Here is a 21,585-nt window from a genome sequence, read left to right as displayed (position 1 = left end):
CTGATTTAGCAGACTTCTTCATCTATTTACATGAAGAACGTAATTGTAAGCCAAATACTTTAATGGGTTTTAGGTCGGCGATAGCATCTATGCATAAGGGTTGGAGCAATAGTTCTGTCAGTAACAATACTGATCTGTCAAAGTTAATAAAAGGAATATACAATTCTGAACCTAATGTACGACCATTACTTCCAAATTGGGATTTGCCGACTGTTCTTTGGAAGTTGTGTGACTCCCCATTTGAACCGATGAATTCATGCGATATGAAGTACCTTACATGGAAGACAGTGTTCCTTGTGGCTCTGGCAACAGCATCAAGAGTAAGCGAAATTCAAGCTCTTTCAATTGGAGAGTCACATTTACGTCTTGAGCAGAATGGAATACGTTTATTACCAAATATACAGTTTTTAGCCAAAACTCAGAGATTAGGAAAGCCATGGAAACCAATATTCATACCAGAGTTTAATAGCTTTGCAACAGACAGTAGAGACTTGTTTTTGTGTCCTTGTAGAGCACTTAAAATGTACCTAAAAAGGACAGAGTCTTCTCGTGGTGATGAAAAGTGTTTATTCTTGACTTACAAATCAAACTCGCAAAAACCAGCATCCAAGAATTCAATTTCAAGATGGATTGTGTCACTAGTAAAGTTTGTGTATGAACATAACAGTGAGACCTTATCTCATGTGCGTGCACATGATACAAGACGATTGGCAACTTCATGGGCCCTTTTCAATGGTGCAACTCTAGAGAAAATTCTACAGACAGCTCATTGGGCAACAGAAAACACCTTTACTTCATTCTATATGAGAGATGTTCCTCAAGGAGAAGCTCGCTTTGCCAAGTCATCAGTTCTTGATACATCGAGATGGGCAAAAGAAAAAGAACAAAAATAGAATATCTTTTTGGGTGAGTGTATTCTTTATTTTACTATTATATGATAGTGATTGTAATCCCGCCCAATATTTCTGCTACAAATTCTGCAAAAAGTTGATGCAGGTAAGTATAGATATTGATGTAAACTGGAGGTTTTTAAAGGTAAAACCCCTGTTTACGAGATATCTATACTTACCTGCACCACCCACCCCTGTTCATTGGGTCCTAGTTGTGTAGGCCCTCACAAAACTGAAACGGAAGTATGCTTGTGCATTATGGGTAAACACTAGATGATACCACAGGGGTGGTCTCAAAAGTTCAGGCATGATCGTAGGCAGCTCGGGGAAAATGCAAAAAGTTGATGCAGGTAAGTATAGATATCTCGTAAACAGGGGTTTTACCTTTAAAAACCTCCAATTCATTATATCCGTTTAACAAATTCGTAATAATAACTATAGCAAATTCACTATATACATGTTATCTTTAACAAGTCTATAATTTTTACTAATTAAAGCTTAAAATAAAAATACCTTACTCCGATTACATTAACAATCGGATTGTGAATTGAAAAATTTATATGAAATTAAATTCCTTCAAACTATGATGTTAAATAGTAGTGCAAACTTTTTAAACTGTAAAGAAATTCGTTATAAAAGTGTTAAATTTCGTTATTATTAACCTCTACGGGACTCAAAATGAGTTCACTATATCCGTAAATTCGTTATATCCGAATTCGTTTTTACTGTAAAATTCTGTAATGATTTGTTAAGAATTATACAGGGGACTCAAAAAACTTCGCTATATCCGAGAATTCGGTATATTCGTGTTCGTTCTAAACGAGTTTTACTGTATATCAGTCAACTGGTAATATTGGTATGACACGGGATACTGTACTTTACTCTGAAATGAGTTATTTCCCTTCGTTTAATCATTAGAAACATAGCAAAACCCACAAAACATTTTAATGCAGGATTGTGTTTTAGTTTTCAAATGATTTAGAAAACTTTTAAATAAGAAACAAATAAGTACCATATTTACTTATACATGAAGTTTTAAAAGATAATCAGGAGAGGACACCAAAGTGCGTTGGAATCGTTATGCTAACACAAAGTTTCGTCAAATTCACGGAATCCCACGCAAAAGAAGAGTAAAATAAATCCAGGTAAGTGTATCGGCATTCTTTATGCAGAGTAGTAGTCTATTTAAGAATATGTCTTTACATCTTCATTTCCACTGTTTTCAAATGAGTTGCTCCCCTGGTTAATCAAACTTTATTGTAGTAAGCGAAGTATGCGTGTCGTATATTTCAGTGTAGAAAAGAACCATATTTGTAGAAAACTTTTCAGATAACCAGACCAAACAATTAAGTTGATATCTAATCACACAAAGAATATTAATTTTGCGACAAATTTACTTGACTGTACAATCGTCCATCACGCAATTGATTAATTCTGCCTTATTATGTGATTATCAGTTTGCCTTTCTGTGAATTTTTTATTCGGGGTTGAATTACATTGGGTGACCGCGTTATTGTCCTTGGGCCAATTGTATAGTAGACATGTAGTATAGCTTTTAAAGTGGAGGGACCAGGAAAAATGTTGAGTGTCCAGAAAAAACCCAGCAGAGCGACCATTTGGCTTGCATGTATTTTTCTATACATAGATATATGAGAAACAAGTGGAGGAACCACACACGTCCCTATGTGGTTACGTGTACGTTCGTTGTGGGAGAGTGTATTATTTCATGTACATGCGTATTTAAAGGAGAGAGCTACATGTTTATAAGAAAAATTCGCAACGCATAAAAAAATATGTATCTTCCAAACCAACACAAATGTATGTAATACGAACCAAGGTTATTCTTTATCACTGTCAGTTACTTACACAGACACTTGTAAAACTTATGCACTGGAATGCACGCTACGTATATACAAGTACAAGAGTGTATTATATTAAAAACACTCGTCTGCTGTGATGTTATTCCTTTGTTCCAGCAGCCTAATATTTCACCTGTGACAGTCCGATTTTAGTGAGCCCGTTGCCAGTGGTTACAGTACTTATATCCTTCAAAATCGGACTGTCTCAGGTAAATCAACAATGACATTCAATGGCAGTGTTTTAAGTACGATTTATGCAGTTCTGTATAAAAACAAATATCAGACAGTTCTCGGCCTTAAAGGGCCCCGAAACTCTCTAATATTTTTTTCATACAGAACTGTAATGTATATATGGCATACCGGTATATATCCATTACATATAGTAGTATACTTATAGCACCATGGTGCTATTATTTTACTATGCGACAAACAAGTGCATGTGTCCCGGCGGTGTAACTTTCGGAGTTTCGGTTTACATTTTAATGTACAACATTATTTAAATTTTTATTGAGCGCAGACATCATTTTAAGTTTGGTAACATCATGCAAGATTTCGTGGCTATGTTAAATTGGGTTGTTGAAATGTAATCTAAAACACTTTCCCTGTAAAAAGAAATAAAAAAAACCATGAAACACAAAAAAATTTCAAATATAATATATTATCAACCATCACGTAATTATATGTTATACAAGAACACAATGGTCATTCACAGCTGATATGTAAAAAAATATATGGAAATGTATGAAAAAGTTTTTTACAAAACGGAAAACATGTGGAAAATGTCACAGTTTATACAAGCAGCATGTTTTAGAGTAAAGCAGTTTATAAGGCATCGCTTGGTATTTGGTGGATGGCCGGAGTGGGGCTAGCGAGACCATATCATGCCCCACCCACCCCCATCCTCCACCCTGAGACTGTGATATGGAGTATATTGCATTTGACGAGGTCCACCCTAGGCCTGTCATCTCCACGTAGATAAATATTGTTGTAAGCAAAGCACTATTCCCATGACCAGCACCAAATTATTACATGTATCTGAAAAATACATAAAAAACGGGGGTTTTAATTTGTAGGTAGGTAAGAATGGAATTGAAGGTTGACTTATTTAACTTAGTTCTCTCCAAATTCTCTCCTGTTTTTGGGGAGGGTAGGGGTACATGTTCTTCATGCAGAAAACATCTGATATAAAATCGAGGGGTCTACATTACAACTGCAGCAATAGGTTTTCCATAAATTGGAGTATGGTGAAGTCGTACTTTAATATTGATATAAATTAATATTAAATATAACTATATTCATTATCTATTTTAATAGATAGATACATTATTATTACTTACTAGAGCACCCAGCACATGTGGGAGCGTACGCCCCTAGAGTATCGGGGCTCTGTTTCATCATGGAGTCGAGTTTATTGTACAGTGTGTTGGACTCTGAACCTATAAAGAACATAATTACATATATTACATTACATTACATATTACATTAATTACATAATTTTAACCGCCGTAAACTGATTCGATCACAATGAACTTACTCTCAATCCAAAAAAAGAAAGTAAAGAGCTAGAACCACAAAGCATCAAAATGTGCCTTAAAATGTTCACAAAATTCAAGTTTGAAATAATAAAAATTGCAGTATCTTATAATGTAGGGCACACTATTCTGCTTTTATACATGTACATATACGATCATGTATTTTTTTCCACCTCGGCCCCGCCGTTTAGCACATGCGCAACATCAAACACACCACGGTCGTTGAAAATAGCTATGATATGGGGATTTTTTAGCAAAGGCAAATTTTGATGATTCGTGGCTTTATCTCTTTATGATTATTCGTGGGTTTCAACAATTAACGGTTTATTGAGATATTTTAGAAATAGACCAACAGTAGTAAACATATGTACTTGCATAGAGATAAAATGAATAATAATGGGTAACAGCACTCGATTTGTGGCACATATAAACATTTAGACTGCATATTTTATGGACAATTGACAATATTTTAACCCTTTTTTGAATGACCGCTTTGATAAAAAAAATATTTTAATTTTGTTTTTCTCCGAACTATCTTTAGATTTATGATAGATTTAAAAAAAAAGATAAAATTAAATTATACAAAAATGTCTTTGATTTAAAAATGGATTTTAAAAAAATGGAAATATTTCTTTATGAAAAATGATATATTTCATATTTTGACAACCTGAGAAAGAATATTTGAATTTTTTCCCCTTTTTGGTTTTGCATGATATACAGCTGTAATACTTGGTGATCAGCATCCGCGTAAAATGGGAAAATATATTTCATTTGTAAACATGAAAATACAATGTACGCTAACGACGGCTTATGAATAAGTCTGGCTGTCAACAAAATACAAAAAGGCATGATTAAGATCGCATTAATTTTGGAGACTCGGTGCAGACCGATAATAAAACGGGTAGTTGATTCTTTTGAGCCGCGGAACTGTAGTAACCAAATTAGTCTAAAAACGAGAGCATGCAATGCATTACCCCCTCTTTCTATCTCACTTGGTAAAATGATGGGAATATATTTCAACCTTGCCTTACAGATTAAATTGTTTGGTGTAAATACAGATTGTAATTTATAGCAAATTTTAATAAAATTTAGAAATACACCATAGACGTCTAAATCAAATTATTGATGCATATATATGTGTATAAAAATCTTTATCCCTATAATATTAAACTTTATAGTACCATTTTCAATTAATGCAGGTTGACTTAGATTTTGAGTGGAGGGATGTGTGTGTGTGTTTGTGGGGGTGGGGGTGGGAGGGGATATCAATGATTTACATCTGTACTGGTAATCCCGAGATAATCTAGTATCATACAACGTCATACCAATGAAAAACACCGTGGCTTGCATACAGCCTTCACTGGCTGCGGTACCAGACGACACTTGTTCCACCATTAGGTTGTATGGCTGAGTCCCCAAAGCACTGGCGATCTGGGTTCTCATTGTTTCTCTGAAAGTTTCAAGTCACCCATTCTTAGCATTCTTTTTATAACACTTTAACTGCTTTACATGCTCTAATAAGTAAATTTAACAGAGTCGGGAAATATAGATGGAGAAAACTGATAGTAATGAAATTGGACTGGACTGGAATAATATAGACGTCTTATAAAGTATAGGTTCCATTCACTAGTCACGAAAGTTTTTAACATAACAAACACATGCAGGACAAATCTAATTCAAAGAAAAAACTTTCAATACTGGCTTTAATAAAACTGCAAAACTGGATCCGAGTGTATTTAACAGACATCTATCAATTTTAAAATAAAAAGAAATTAAATCAAAATTTAACTAAATTTAATTTTTAATTAAAAAGTTTTACTTACTTATTGAAATTAGACATAACTGGAAAAGTCATCTGCATCGTCATTCCATCCATCGGCATTATGTCTGCGCACGCAACACGAGCGCCGCCCGCGTTTTCAGCGTGCAGGACAAATGACCGGCCAATTACTGCAAAACACGTGATCGATATTGATGAATATTTAGTATGCTCACATGTTTTTTAAAAGTAAAAACCCTAAATTTATTAAATTTAAAAAAAAAAATGTACCTCCGAACTGGCCCATGAGAGGGAGATAAACATCGGTATAAAATCGCCTCCCCTTCCCTACGTCATATTTGCCCAATTTCTTCGCCTGGTCTCCTAATTCGCAGCGGAGGGGGTTCGCAAAACCACATTCATCGTAATTTTGCTGTAAATTGCATTTCAAAAGGTGCATAAAAAATTAGTGTATTGCATACTTAATCCTCTCTAGGATTTCAGGGATGGCATAAATCTAAAATACATACAATGAACAGAGATTCACAAGAGAATGCTTTGTATGGAAACTGCAACCGGGATTTTTAAAAAAAAAGAAGACTATTTATTTGTAGATCCTCTGGCATAGAAGAAACATTCTTAACTTTGGTGGCATAACAAAAGAAGCATCTCAATCTGTTGGCATTGAATTTAAATATTTTTAACAAAACTTTACTTCTTTAAAGTGTTGGATTCAGAAATTAATTCAACCGAGAAATTGGCGTTGGACGATGTTTTTTTATTCAAATTTATATAGAGACAAACTAGACCACACGTATATATCGACTATTTGGACAACACCAAGAAATTGATTATGTCCGTTAAGTAATATTGTTCTTGGTTTGACTTTAATACACACCACCGAAGGGGGGTATTTTCCCGCAAACAAAAGCACCGAGAGCAAACTAATGCGAAGGTGTTAAATGTTAGATTCCTTTAATTCGCGGGTTACTTCTAACAGAATAGAAATGTAGACTTATCATTGTTTGATAAAGGCCATAGTCAGACGATATAAAGTCATAAAATTGCACTCAGAGTACTAAAAATGTACGAATAACCTGGCGTTATTCAGAGTTACGGCTAACCGCTTGAATAAATAGTCCATAAGACAAAGCCATTTTTTTCGGGCAACGGTGGTTTTCTATATATCAATATGCTTTGTAATGTTTACAAATCACCTTTTTGAAAAAAAAAAAAAGGGGGGGGGGTTATTTGGATGTGTTAATTGATACATGTATTCTATCAGCCTTAAATTCTCGACTTTTAAAAACCTTGATATAAACAATTAAAATAAAAATGCTTTCCTTTTAATGCACTTTTTATGATTATTAGATTAGATCACCGATGCATTCATATTAAGTCTCGTTGAACAAATAAATCTCCGATCTTGATGTAAATCTGGACAATATCTATTCGCAAAGCTTACAATAAAACTAAGACATATAGGTTCAGCAGAACGAAAATGTTGTCATTAATCTATAGAAATAAATTGAAAGTGGATTGACATACAAACGTTCAACAGGAAAACCAATTCTACATTTGTTCGGATATTAAAGAGGTGTTTCACCCTGTTTTAAAATTTCAAGTGTCTAAAGTTTAAAAAAACATCAAAAGGAAGTACATGTATATCAAAATCGATATCACTTTTGGAAAAAAATGTTCAAATTTCTAAAGTTATTAAATGATATGGGGAAGCATATCCAACTTGCTTTAAAAACAGGTGAAAAAAAAAATCGACAAAATTTTCTGTTTTCGATAATGTCATGTTTAATGTACCATTGCATACCGCGTTCTTGTTTAATTTATGTCTTGGTCTATTTTTTGCTCCCATTTTGCTTTGTGCCAAAGGATCTACATAATTATTAAACACACTGTACACAAACCCTATCGCGGGGGAATCCCCAAAAGGGGGGGGGGGGGGGTCGCATCCAGTGTATGGAGAAGTTGATTTCCTTCGCTTCAAAGAATCCCCGCGTTAAAGGTTGTATACGGTGAAATACAGAATCGATGAAATGTAAAAATCAGATTCGTTTCATACAATACCAAATAAATTTACCTCGACATTGACTTGGAAAGGATTGTAGTGACCCCCTGTGGACATGCAGTCAGATGTGACCTGGTTTTCGTGAACATGCCAGTTGTGATCGTTAGACTAAAAATAAAACAAATTTTATCAGGCGAATTAATAAAATATACATGTATATTTGATAGTTGATACACATGTCACAATTCTTTCAACATACCAGTTAGTGAAATAATCTAAACGGGATGTTTAACAACAAACAAGACAGAATTTTGTCTACTTTAAGATAATTCAAAATATTTGATTCGACGGAATCGTTGTTGCGTTAAGCCAGTGGAGTTTGAACACGCAACGTACTAAGTATTAAGAGTTACCATATCCCAACGAATGATAAGCCTAGGTATAACAGACAGACAGGTACATGTACATGTATATTTATTAAACGTACGGTTTGACTTTGGTTCTGTGCATAGAATAGATCCACTATGACGTCAGTGTCGCTCATTCCTCCGTCAGGGTAAGCGTATTGCATCTACAATATTACAAAACTTTTGAAGTTTGCGAGTAAATAAGAAAGCCAAACATTACTTTTATAATACCAAAAAGAGTACATTTAAAATAAGATTGTAGAAATTTTAATTTCATATTCCGCGCGGATACATTTTATGATAAAGGCTCAATACACTTACAAGTGTGATTGTTCCCTGTATGGTGCCATTAGAGAAGGTGGCCTTAGCTTTGTGCATAACACCTTTTGTAATGGTGGTGTCTTCCACGATGTTCCCACAGAGCCACCGCGAGGAATCTGCCTTGTGTATAACAATAGATCTCCCAACAACACTCAGTGGGCCCCGGAGTGGAAGGTTGGAGTCCATTTCCGTCACGCCCACGCTAGTCTGTCCGTTTAGGGGATTTCCGTAGCGGCCGCTTAGGTCCCCAACTTCGTACTGGTCGTCAGACCCCGTACCGTTAGCGGGGCTGGTGTTGACATCCACGTCAAATGGATTGAAGTGTCCGCCTACACTTCCGGGAGAACACGGCGAACTACTTCCGGAGGGAACTGGGTATACATGGACGTGAAGACCGCCGGCCTGGGAAGCCAGATTGTTCAGGTTTATCTCGGCTGTAGTCTCGCCACTTAACGAACCCGCCGAGTTTTCCGTCAACTTTACATATCCACTCACGCTGGAACTCTCCATTCGACTCCACGTATCCACTTTTACCGCGCGCTTTGGAAGTTCGTAGATATTCGCACACGACATTCTGGCACCACCGCTGTTGGTACCATGGATGACGACAGACTTTCCAATGATGCTTAAAGGACCCGAAAGAGGAAGATCAACATCCGTGAAAAAATAACGCTGTTTTCCTTCAGAAGATATACCAATGTTTATGTTACCGTGCTTCTTTGCAACATCCCCAATTTCACACCTGTGTGGATTTGACGGGTGACAATCAGACGCGTAATTTCCTTCAAGGTCCACCATATATGGATTGTAGTGACCGTCTGTGGACATGCATCTGTTAGTCGTTGCCATGGAGTCCATTCCAACCATCTTTTCGTGAATGTGCCACTTATGATCGGGCGACGCCCCCGTCTGTGAATTCATGTCAAGTTCAACATAGATCTGAGTTTCCGCATTAAACCAGTTCAGAATAGGTTGCTGGAAAACTATATATCCAATGTAAGGGTATGTGAAAGTAATCTGAGCGATCCGCATTTCGTCGGTGGATTCAATGTTAGCACACACCCATCGTGCTCCACCTGCGGCTTTATGGATAACAAAAGATCGACCTATGACACTGTTAACGCCAAATAGCGGGAGGTTGTAGTCTGTGTGCGTTTCCATCAACTCTGATTTTCCGTTTAACGAGCCAAATTTCCCGCTGATGTCCCCTATTTCGTACTGGTCTACAGTTCCGGTTCCAGCGCTTGGGGAACCGGATGCAACAACGTTGTTTGGATTGAAATGACCCGCTACGTGCGAGCCATCGCAAACAGTCTCGGTCTTGAGAAGTTTCTGTGGCACCGGCCATTCGTGGATGTGATACCCCCCAGCCAGAGACTGTAAGCCCGTTACGTTGACGTCAATAACTGTGGGGTCATACATAGACTCCTGGGTGAGTTTTATCGTCCCTTTCACTCCATCTCTACTGATCCGGGTCATTGTGGTTCTTTTCAGGACTTGCCGAATGGTTGCACACGAAAGAATTGTCCCATCCGAAGACTTGATTGCCAGCGTTTTACCAAACAGTGACGTCACATCTAAGTCCGTGTCGACGAAACATTTAACGTTCTGTCCTTTTTGTAAGCCAGCGTTGAGTTTTCCGTGTTTAGTTGTTAGGTCGATATCTACAGTACCAATGTTCTCGCAGCGCTGACTGAGCGCAGTGGTGGTGGTGTCGGCGAGAACGGATGTCGAATAAACGTCCCAACTTAACGTCTGCTCCGTCGTGTTTCCAGTGTCGGTCACTCTAAACAGGTCCACGCACACCGATGCTGCTGCGTTGGCTTGATTGCTGGCCTGCCGAAAGGTGACCGTTCCAGCAATGGTGGAAGGCAGTTGAGCAATAGCTGTGACGTGGGACCCAGCTGGTTCTAGCGTTGCACAGACACTTGCACTGGAGTTGGTTGTGTCTGTTAAAACTACTGATCTACCTGAAGAAGAAGCAACAAATTAATGGATATAACATTAAGAGGTCAACTTCGTAACAAAAGGTGCATGCAATATATACATTAATCTCTTCATGGCCCGTAAAAGCTTCATATAATTTTGTATATATTATGAATTATTATACATATCTTAATTTGGGTGCTACCTTGTTCGCCAATAATAATCTTATTTCACCATGAAATGTTGTATGTACAAGCTTGACAATTCCTTTTTTCAATTACGTAATACCATCGAATGTTTTTTGATAAAATGAAGTCTTCAACGCACGTAAACTTTACAGAACAAACATTCATTGAAGGCAAGTAACTAAACTTAACTTCTTTGACAAGTAAAATGAAAGAAATATGTTTCAAAAACTTGTAATTTCAATTATAGTAACTCAAGGTTTAACTTTTAGCGCACCTGTTATAGAGCGGATATCTGTGACGTCAGTGATTGTGTTGGAACTTGTGCCAGTATTCGTGACGACGACACTGAGTGACCCAAATCTGTAACAAAGGCGATATTTATTATCATTGCGATGATTTATCAAAGTGCAAACATCCAAAATTACTTTATGGTCCCTTCGAACATAAAATTCCCCATGTTACGATAGTTTTTCTGCATGTTGATTTTTTAAAACAAGAATCTTCTTCTCAAAAAAGGGCACAGATATTTAAAAAACGGCCAGTAAGTCATGCTTGAAATGATAACCGTATTTTGATATGTATCTTAGATTTATTGCATCTTGACCTCTATATCCATTTAATCACACTTTTTTTTGCTATAAAACAGAGTAAGATTATATATCCAAATACAGACACAATCTTTATTTTTCGTGAATATTTTAAACTTCAATTTCTCTACAAGTATATCAAGGATTGTTGCGGATAGTTTATGTTCATTCCTCTAACCCTAAACTCAAAACCAATTTTGTAAATTTCAAACGTTTTCGATGATCTTTGTGGTGTAATCAGCTTATTTGATTAAAGGAAAAACAATATACGAGAAACCCAATTAAATCTTTCGGTGCGAGTGTAAGGCCATTGAAGTCTTTAGTACATATTAAAATTGGTGTGGGTGACTTTACATTGGTGTTTGTTGCTTTACATTAGTGCAAGTGGCTTACATTAGCGTAGATAACTTTGCATTAGTGTAAATGGATTTATATTGGTGTAGGTGGGTTAACAATGGTGTAGATATCTTTACATTGGTGTAGATAACTTTACATTGGTGTATAAAGCTTTACATTGGTGTAGATAACTATACATTGGTGTAGATAACTTTACTTTGGTGTAAATAACTTTACAGTAATGTAGATAACTTCACATTGGTGTATAGGAAACTTTACATTGGTGTAGATAATTTAACATTGGTGTAGGTGGCTTTATAGTTGTGTAGATATCTTTACATTGGTGCAGATAACTTTACATTGGTGTAGATAAATTTACAGTAGTGTAAATAACTTTACATTGGTGTAGATAACTTTACATTGGTGTAGATATTTTTACATTGGTGCAGATAACTTGTAGGTGACTTTACATTGGTGTAGATAATTTAACATTGGTGTTAGTGGCTTTATAGTTGTGTAGATATCTTTACATTGGTGTAGATAACTTTACATTGGTGTAGATAACTTTACATTGGTGTAGATAACTTTACATTGGTGTAGATAACTTTACATTGGTCTAGATAACTTTTCCCGTGGCGTAGCTATATTGAAGCACTGTAAACACGTGCTAACTTTTTTATGAATCTCAAATGTTTAAAACATTGGGTTTTTTTTTTCATTGCAAATTCCGACAACCATAAAACTGCGTTTGTGCCGCAAGTTTTTCCCGAAGCATTCTGAACTTGATTTTATACATGTTGCATGTAATAGTCTTTTTGAAATATTAATATTGACTGAGTCGCAAGTTCAAATTTTAAATCTAGACTCTACGAATTCACAAATATGGCCAACATTACAATCGACTGATCAGCGTTTCATACCGTATTAAAATGGAAAGAGGGAAACTTTCGGAAAAAAATTAAGTAGAGGGGAAAGTAAGTTAATATAGTACTTAAAAAATCAAAACATGGTAAGTGTAAATGACAGCTTTTATTCCCGAAATAGGCATATGCCAGGTACAAAATAACTTGAGAAATATTGCACCAATAATAAAAAAAAATTCCATTCAAACGTCCCACTTTCACCGTATTGTCAGGCATGATTGCCTCGTATTAAAAAAAACCTCTGAATTGAATTTTTGGGGTTTGTTCTCCTGATTCTTTTGTATCTGTTGATTTGTGTTTTTCAATTTCTTTGATATCAAGGGATTTGATGTTATATAGACAAAAGGAAAAAAAATTATAAAAAGCATTAATGCTATTATACTGACGACCTAATTATACCCCACACAACAATTTGTTAGGAGTATAATGCCTTTGACCGGTTCGTCCGTTCGTCAGTCAGTCAGTCCTGGTTTTTATTTTTTTTTTTTATTTTTTTTTTTTTTTGTAAGCAAAACTCCTTTTAAACCTGCACGGAATTCCGTAAAACGTGTTATGTATTTAGGATACAACGTGCAGATGTGCATATGACCGGAAAATCCCGATTCCATTATTTTTTTGCAAATGTTGGCAATGAATGTTTAAATTTTGTTGTTAAGAATTTTCTTGCTGTTTTTTTTGATTTGCAATCTTGAAGAAAGTTTTGATGTGATGATTTTTGGGCGATAAGCTCGTTTTAGAAACAAATTATTTATTTATCAGATGCATACCCTGTCTTTTACTGTTTGTAGCATTGTCATGCAATGTGGGAGCGTGGGACAGCTACGTACCGGTGAGCTTGCTGTTAAAGAATTTTGGTGTTCTTAATACACATGTAAATATATATTCTTGCAGAGAGTTTTGATGTGATGATATTTGGGAGTTAAACCCGTTTTAAAATCAATTATCTATGTATCAAATGCATGCAATGTCTTTAATTGTGTGTAGCATTCTCATAAAATGTGTGAGCGCGGGATATGTGAGCTTACTAACTTTTTAGCTTCTGGGGGTTTGCGCCTCCAAGATTCCCTGCTTACAAATATGTTGATCCTAGCTATGCCACTGTTTTCATTGGTGTAGATGGACTTATTGGTGTAGGTGCGTGGCTTTACATTGGTGTAGATAACTTAACATTGGTGTAGGTGGCTTTACATTGGTGCAGATAACTTAAAATTGGTCAACATGGCTTAACATTGGTGTAGATAATTTTACATTGGTGTAGATAACTTTACATTTGTGTAGATAACTTTACATTGGTGTAGGTGACTTTAGATTGGTGTAGATAACTTTACATTGGTATAGATAACTTTACATTGGTGTAGCTAACTTTACATTGGTGTAGATAACGTTACATTGGTGTAGGTGGTTTTATACGTGTGTAGATAATTTAACATTAGTGTAGGTGGCATTACATGGTGTAGATAACTTAACATTGCTGTAGATAACTTAACATCGGTGTAGACGGCTAGTCATTGTCTCAAGTCACGGTCCAGATTCGTCAACGATGGTGGCTTGTATAATTATACACTTACTTTGCCCCGAGACGGGAAGCTGAACACATGTTGGAACTTCCGTCATACAGAGTCCGGAGTTCTCTTAATTCCATTGTGTAGCTTTGGGAAAGTCCTGTTAAGGCCGTGGTAACTGTGATAGGTTGGCCTTGTGACGTCTGGGTCAAGGTCACGGTTCCCTTAATCCCCATCATCTGGATGTTTCCGATTAAAGTTGTCTGTGCCCTCGTAGAGAGCGCTAAAATGAAATGGATCTATTTTAGGATGATCTATTTTAGGATGGCATTTGTGATACCCAGGATACAAGTGTCTTTATATATATATTTATGAAGTTAATATGCATGATTCCGTGAATTTACATAACAGTATATCAGTTGTATAGGATACACACAAGTTAAGTTTCGGGGTATTTTTAACGTTGAGAAGAACTTCTGTTTTGACTTTGACAAAGGACAAAGGAATTTAATGTATTGAAAAGGGTTATATGGAAATATGTTTTTAATTTGGCCGCAAAAAAGAGAAAAACCAGAATAAAAACCACATGCTATATAAATGCGTGATGCAATGGTTCATCGATTTAAATTACACTATTTGAAAATCATATCGCGTGATTGGAACATGAAAAAGGTGGCCAATTTCCACTTCAAAACACTTTTTTATGAATCAGAAGGAAAAACCCAGGAGGCTTATACATTAACACGCCCAAATTTTGTTGAGCTTTCTTATTGATTTTGAGATTTCCATGGCATACTGGTTTATTAAACGTGAATTATCACACATTGAAAACATTTAATCTTCATCGCCAGTTTTATTTACATTTTGACATTACGGGAAAAAAATCCAATAAAATTTCAATTTATCTTGAACCAGTGACACTGAATCTTCTAAGTTCGATATTATGTCTGTGGGATTGACGGGCGTAAACGTCAGTACGCTAACTCATCAGGGTGTGTATATACTAGTATACAGAATGAATTACAGGATTAAAATTCACTCATTTCCTTTCCGACGTCTGTAGGATTTTGACGTAATATACAGGAAACAAACTTAATTTAATACGTCAAGGCGGATGACCAATGGGCAGTTACAGATATTAATTGTTTAAAAATTACTTCTGATTTAATTAGCAATGACTGTTTTTCCTCTGATTTATCCTTACAAAAAATTATTTCCCCAAATTACTTATACTTTAAGATTTTCGTCTTATGTTCTATAAATCCTCTCTAAATAATTCATGTCTATAATCGTTTGAAGTTTTAGAGAGAGAGAGAGAGAGAGAGAGAGAGAGAGAGAGAGAGAGAGAGAGAGATTCTTTCTTCCACTCCACCAATCTAATACAATTTTACAAATATCATCTTCTTACCAAATTTTAAGTCTTTTTACCCATGCAGTTTGATATGAAAATAAAATTATTCGATGATCCAAGTTATCGACACCACCCAAATTAACTCTTTCTTTTTTTTACATGTGAATCATGCCTTAATATACGGGGTCTTCCTTCCGCAATATTGACCATATATTTTTATTTTTTTTTGGGGGGGGGGGCTTTAATTACGCTTTCCGATAATCAAAAAATGAGAGAGAATTAGAGAGGGGGTAACATTCCACTAGATAGGTGTCAATGGCTCAAAAAGAATCACTTACCCCTATTTAGTCATTTTACCTTTAATCATACTCGACTTACATTTACATGACAGCTCGACTTAAAGGTTACTAGTGCATGTATTTAATTCAAATGAAGTACGAAAACATTTTTTTTTTTATTTAAATTGGTTTGATTAACATGCGTGGATGCTGCATGAACAGTACATCAAGCAAAACATCAAATAATCTCTGTCGACAAGTAAACAAATATATATCGTTTAGTAAAACCTATTAAAGAAATATCTTTCAAATTATCTTTAATATCCATTATAAAGACATAAATCAGAATGGAGTATGAATTCAATTATTTTTGCAAGGACGTTCTTCCGATTTCTTCAAGCAGACGATAGAATTGCAAAAAAGAATATCGTTGTTTCAACTGTGTAAAGAATACATGTCTCTGGAGCGAAATGGAAATATGTGTATATTCTTTAAATTCTCCATTACACCAAGCAGACAACAAGAATAGCGAGGAATACGTCTATAGCTAGTTCAATATTATGAAAGTGTGTATCAAAAATATAGGTACATTGATTCAGAGTCTCTTTAAAGCGGAAAAATTAAAAAAAATATATAGGGTTATACGTTTCCGCTCTTCATTCGTGATAGTATTTTGAAGTACGGTGCAAGTCCAACTGATATACTAGTAATTTTTCTACAAATGGAGTGAATTTTGGGTGTCAGCATTGAACTCATGTAAACCTTTCGCTTATATACATGATTAGATATATATGCCTGTAATTCTTGTTTACGTTAAAATAAATAATAAACTCCTACCTAACGACCTTTTTTTAAAAAACAAAATTTAATTAATCATGTTTTTTTTAAAAAATTTAATTGTTAAAATGTTCATAACAAATTGTGTGACAAATGAATACGCTTTGAGTGCAGACATCTATTAACGCAACATAATTAATATCCTGCATTTTCTACTATAGACAGAATTCCAAACCCTACATATATTAACAATAAACTCATTGTTAAAAATCATATTTTTTCCATTCGAAATTCCCATGCATTTGAGGTGTGTTGAGATTTGAGCTTTGCTAATAGCTCTTAAATCTAACACTGTGACTTCTAGCGGTTTTGATCAATAGCTCGTTTCGCATAAAACAACAGCGTTTTTCGACTGGCAACACATGCATCAAACCACGGTTTTCATTTCGCAGCATTTATTAAAAGCTAAAATGAATATCATAAAAAATAGGAATGGGAAATAATAAGGCAGTTGTTTTCATGACATAATACCAATCATTCATTTGTATGACATTTATATATGCATGCACAGTGACTGAACATACGTGTAAGCCAAACTAAGAATGAAAGGAAACAAAAACAAAATATACGCATGTTTAGTAACTTTGATTACACAGCATGCATCATTTTTTTCTTTAAGAAAGATACTAAGAGTCACCCCTCCCCCCGCCCCACCAACCATGTTTAGGGTTTTGAATTCATATTTCAAATATGCCGAAAATGGAATCTTTCGTTGTTAAGTAGAATTTATCTCTCACAGCTGTTAAATGGATGCACGGAGTCCAGCTTACCTATTTTAATGTGTACCGTTTGAAGGGGGTTCTTTCTGTTATCGACTTACATGTTAATATGAGGGTTAAATTGGCCAGTGTGTCAGGAAAAGAGAGATGGGGGTGCTTGGTTAGAGTTGGAATTTTTTTTTAATAAAAGAAAACTTGCGTGTGTGTCACTTCGTGTGTGAATGATGGCTATAGCTAACTGAACAAAAAAAAACCCAAACCAGAGAAAAACAAAATATGCAGTCGAAGTCCGGACGTGATAAGGCGTCGATGAGTGACTAATGCAAGTATTCTGTAATATGAATGACGACCACAGCCAGGCCAATATATTAAGGGCGTAAGTACAAATGTACTTCATTTGACAGCTAGTATATGCGGAGGTATATAAACTACACCTTCCGAGGTAGGACCACATCAATTAAAAGTACACTACATAGGTAAATAAAACTGACCTGCACAGATTAGGAATCCGGCGATCCACTGCAGGTAAAATCCAGGCATGTTGTGTAACGTGTGATCATACAACACAACCCATTAACAAGATATTCTCTCCGACTGCTATTGGCCGAGTGTATTCACGTAGTAAATTCGAAACGGAAAAACAACGTAGGGACAGCCCACGTGACCTGTTTAATTCGGCCCTTAGTATACTACATGTATACATATAGATATAATGAAGGACACGCAATCAATCATTGATAAAATACAGCGCCGCATAATCAAGCCACAAAACAACAAATTAGATTGTCAACAAGTGCCCCCCGGGCAGTGTTGTATAGACGAGGTTCAATAATTTCACTCAGATTCGTTCGCCAACTGCGGTTCTCTGATAAGCATTAAATTATTTGTGTATATATGTGTGTGAAGCAGAATATATATGTTTATCCTAGCTGTATATATACTTAGCATAAAAAGTTTCATACCACGCTATTAAACCTCTAAGGTAAGTATCTTATGAAGTGAAGCTATTGAGGTCCATCGGATGAAAACTCAAACAAATGATCTGCTCGAAAGCCCTCGTAAAAGACTTAATTTTATGCTAGGATTAGATGATTAAAGATTGAGAGAGAGAGAGAGAGAGAGAGAGAGAGAGAGAGAGAGAGAGAGAGAGAGAAAGAGAGAGCAATTATTTCTTACAATGCTTGTTGCAGTTAATTCCAATATAAATACTCATTGAATGACGTTTTAAAATCGTGTATTCAGCACAAGGAAAATATTTGACAAAGGTCTATATCAATATACAAATACAATCAAAGAGAAAGCTAAACTAACAGTACACCGGGAGAATAAAAACCCAACAAAACAGATATATTGTACCCTCTTTCCGGATATCGATACAACCAGGAAAACTTAGGTATAAAATTCAACGTGAAGAACTGCTGCATTAAAATGGATTGGGGAGGAGGAGGGGGGGGGGCTATTACCATAAACTCTCTCTCTCTCTCTCTCTCTCTCTCTCTCTCTCTCTCTCTCTCTCTCTCTCCACATAATAAATGATGTATTCAAGGAGAATTCAGATGGGTTTTTTCCACAAGAGAAGGTTATGAATGGTCATATATATCACCGGGGAAATTATGGTGTTTCTATATATCCGGCGACAATAAAACTAAAATGCTTTAGATGGTAAGAAGCACTTTATTTGAACTTTAGGTCGGTATGGGTGATTTCTGGGAATCCAAAAACTACACCCGAACAATCCCAAACCTAATTCCTCTCTCCCAACAATGGTGTATAACACAATAGGAGAATCCGGGTAAAATAAGGTGTTTCTATTTATCCGGCGACAATAAAACTAAAGTGCTTTAGATGGTAAAAAGCACTTTATTTGAACTTTAGGTCGGTATGGGTGATTTCTGGGAATCCAAAAACTACACCCGAACAATCCGAAACCTAATTCCTCTCTCCCGACAATGGTGTATAACACAATATAAATAAGAATTGAAAACAATAGAAATAAGCACTTAAGGTAGCTCGCGGGTTTACCTGCTTGTGAGAAAACCTACCTCGAAAATTTGTCCACGTGATGCATAGGTTTTATAGTTTTATTTCTAAAATTTATTTAAGATTCGTCTGCGCGGTAATAATGTTATCGTGTTTCAAATACAGTGTCATTAATAAAATCCAGCAACGCTATTTCAATGAAATATATAGTAAAATGCACATTTTAACTGAGAAACGCATTACAAAACTATGCTCCAAACTTTTAAACGATTCAGACGAAATTAATCATACTCAACACAAAAACAGAGGAGATAATTATGAATCAATTCATAAAAAAATATCAGTATGTGTTCTCGGCCAATTTTTGGCAAAAAAACTTTAAAGATTTAAAAGATTTCTCAAAACCTTATATTTTCATTACGACGTTAGCCTTACGTCATCATTTCCTTACTTCTTAGAACACCAAAATTAAAATGCATTTATTGACAAGACTAGCTGTTTAACACATCTTAGAACATGTAAATGCTTATTAGACATTATTGTGAATGTATTCAAATGCAACTAATGTAAGGCTGTAAAGATACAGAATATTGCTATTTTTGTTTTTATGAAACTCTGTGTCAATCAATGCAAAAATGAAATGCCAGGCAACTACTGACATTATAAGTAAGTAATTGAATAAAACAGTTATCTCAAGCCAAAAGAAATCTAAGAATTTAATCGGTAGTACAGATTACGGAAGTTATAATTGTAAAAAAAAAAAAAGCGAAGTTAATGCATACAGTCTATTTAAAAAACACGACTTTAAATGGAAGAGTACTAACGCACATCCATTCTTTATCTTTATAGAACAAAATGTGACAATGTATGTGACATCTTTAAATTTTCAGCACTTGATATTATAAATCTTTGTATAAACAGTCATAAACCGCATTTAAGCTTTTTAAGATATTTTCTTTTATAATTCTAAATATCTCATTTGTCATTTAAAAAAAAAAAATTATAAGTTTACTATGACGGTCAACTCTTTACGTCGATTCCTATTGTGACGTCAGCAAACCCGCGAGCTACGTTAAGCACGAGTGACATATGTCATAGAGTAAAACTTCAATATGACTGAGTCAATTAAATCAAAGGTGAGGTGTAAGAGTTAATAAAAATAATTAAGCAATTATAACTGAAGTGAATTATTGTCTTGTACAAAGGGAAAGGTATATTTATGAATAGGTAACAGTTACTCAAATTTCACTCCATGATAATACAACACCACAGCAGATGATTCAAACGCCTTTTACGACCATATACTAACGTCGCTGCTTTTCGAGTTTTGGACATCCCAGGACTTGCACGGACATACTCTACGCCTGGATTCCATCCAGCATGTAACAAGAGTGGGATGACGTCATCCTGCGAACACTTGTTCTCGTTCTGTGTGTTTCGTGTGTGGATTTCTTTGCCATTATGCTAATATGTTCTTTTAAGCGACCGATTTATTGCATTCGAATCCTAGGAAAATTTTCCTGGTGTGGCGACCGACGACAAAGGTTCGTTTTAAATATGGTCCAGCCCAGAATGCCGTGTTGCAGTTGTGGATCTCCGCAATGTAGAACACATTTTGCATATTCCGGCCAAGACCTAAGCAAACGACGCTGAGATACAGACCGCACATTCCCTACAAATCATTCCGGTGATCTTCTAGACGAGGACGTCTCATTTTTCGAAGCGCGAGGGAATTATCATGGAACTGTTACCTATTCATAAATATACCTTTCCCTTTGTACAAGACAATAATTCACTTCAGTTATAATTGCTTAATTATTTTTATTAACTCTTACACCTCACCTTTGATTTAATTGACTCAGTCATATTGAAGTTTTACTCTATGACATATGTCACTCGTGCTTAAGTGCTTATTTCTATTGTTTTCAATTCTTATTTATATTGTGTTATAAACCATTGTCGGGAGAGAGGAATTAGGTTTCGGATTGTTCGGGTGTAGTTTTTGGATTCCCAGAAATCACCCATACCGGATATATAGAAACACCTTATTTTCCCCGGTGATAGTATTATCGGCGTTTGTTGATGCTCTTGGAAAACTCGCTCGGTTGCTGGTACACAGGATCCAACTCCTACAAAGTATATGTAGCAGTCCCGGGTAAAATACCCT

At 35.6% G+C, this 21,585-nt stretch overlaps 1 protein-coding gene across 2 annotated transcripts; it reads right to left on the bottom strand.

The window, feature by feature from the left end:
- Window positions 1–3,215: 3,215 nt before the first annotated feature.
- Window positions 3,216–18,293, bottom strand: LOC128179626 (uncharacterized). 2 transcript variants are annotated; one of them, XM_052847127.1, is made up of 11 exons: window positions 17,930–18,293; window positions 14,320–14,536; window positions 11,180–11,265; window positions 8,792–10,761; window positions 8,551–8,634; window positions 8,136–8,231; window positions 6,332–6,473; window positions 6,105–6,231; window positions 5,607–5,731; window positions 4,087–4,185; window positions 3,216–3,351 (listed from the first exon to the last, which is right to left on the bottom strand). In XM_052847127.1, exons 1-11 carry the CDS (start codon window positions 17,976–17,978, stop codon window positions 3,338–3,340), a joined length of 3,009 nt encoding a protein of 1,002 aa, XP_052703087.1. In that variant the 5' UTR covers window positions 17,979–18,293; the 3' UTR covers window positions 3,216–3,337. The 2 variants fall into 2 exon arrangements, with proteins under 2 accessions (XP_052703087.1, XP_052703086.1); XM_052847126.1 differs by lacking the exon at window positions 3,216–3,351 and adding an exon at window positions 3,388–3,784 and having other exon boundaries at window positions 17,930–18,291.
- Between the last annotated feature and the right edge of the window lie 3,292 nt (window positions 18,294–21,585).

The sequence above is a fragment of the Crassostrea angulata genome, chromosome 4 (genome assembly GCF_025612915.1).
Source record: "Crassostrea angulata isolate pt1a10 chromosome 4, ASM2561291v2, whole genome shotgun sequence".
NCBI classification, from domain to species: Eukaryota; Metazoa; Mollusca; class Bivalvia; order Ostreida; family Ostreidae; genus Magallana; species Magallana angulata.
The sequence above is the reverse complement of the archived record's forward strand: the minus strand, read 5'-3'. Positions and strand labels throughout refer to the sequence as shown.

What these genes read in the sequence shown, in the direction of transcription:
- LOC128179626 (XM_052847126.1), bottom strand. Translation starts at nt 17,978, where the DNA reads ATGCCTGGATTTTACCTGCAGTGGATCGCCGGATTCCTAATCTGTGCA. An exon ending in CACAGAACCAAAGTCAAACC is followed by an intron (nt 8,232 to 8,550) that starts GTACGTTTAATA and finishes TTTTATTTTTAG; the next exon opens with TCTAACGATCACAACTGGCA. An exon ending in TCTCATGGGCCAGTTCGGAG is followed by an intron (nt 6,232 to 6,331) that starts GTACATTTTTTT and finishes CGTGTTTTGCAG; the next exon opens with TAATTGGCCGGTCATTTGTC.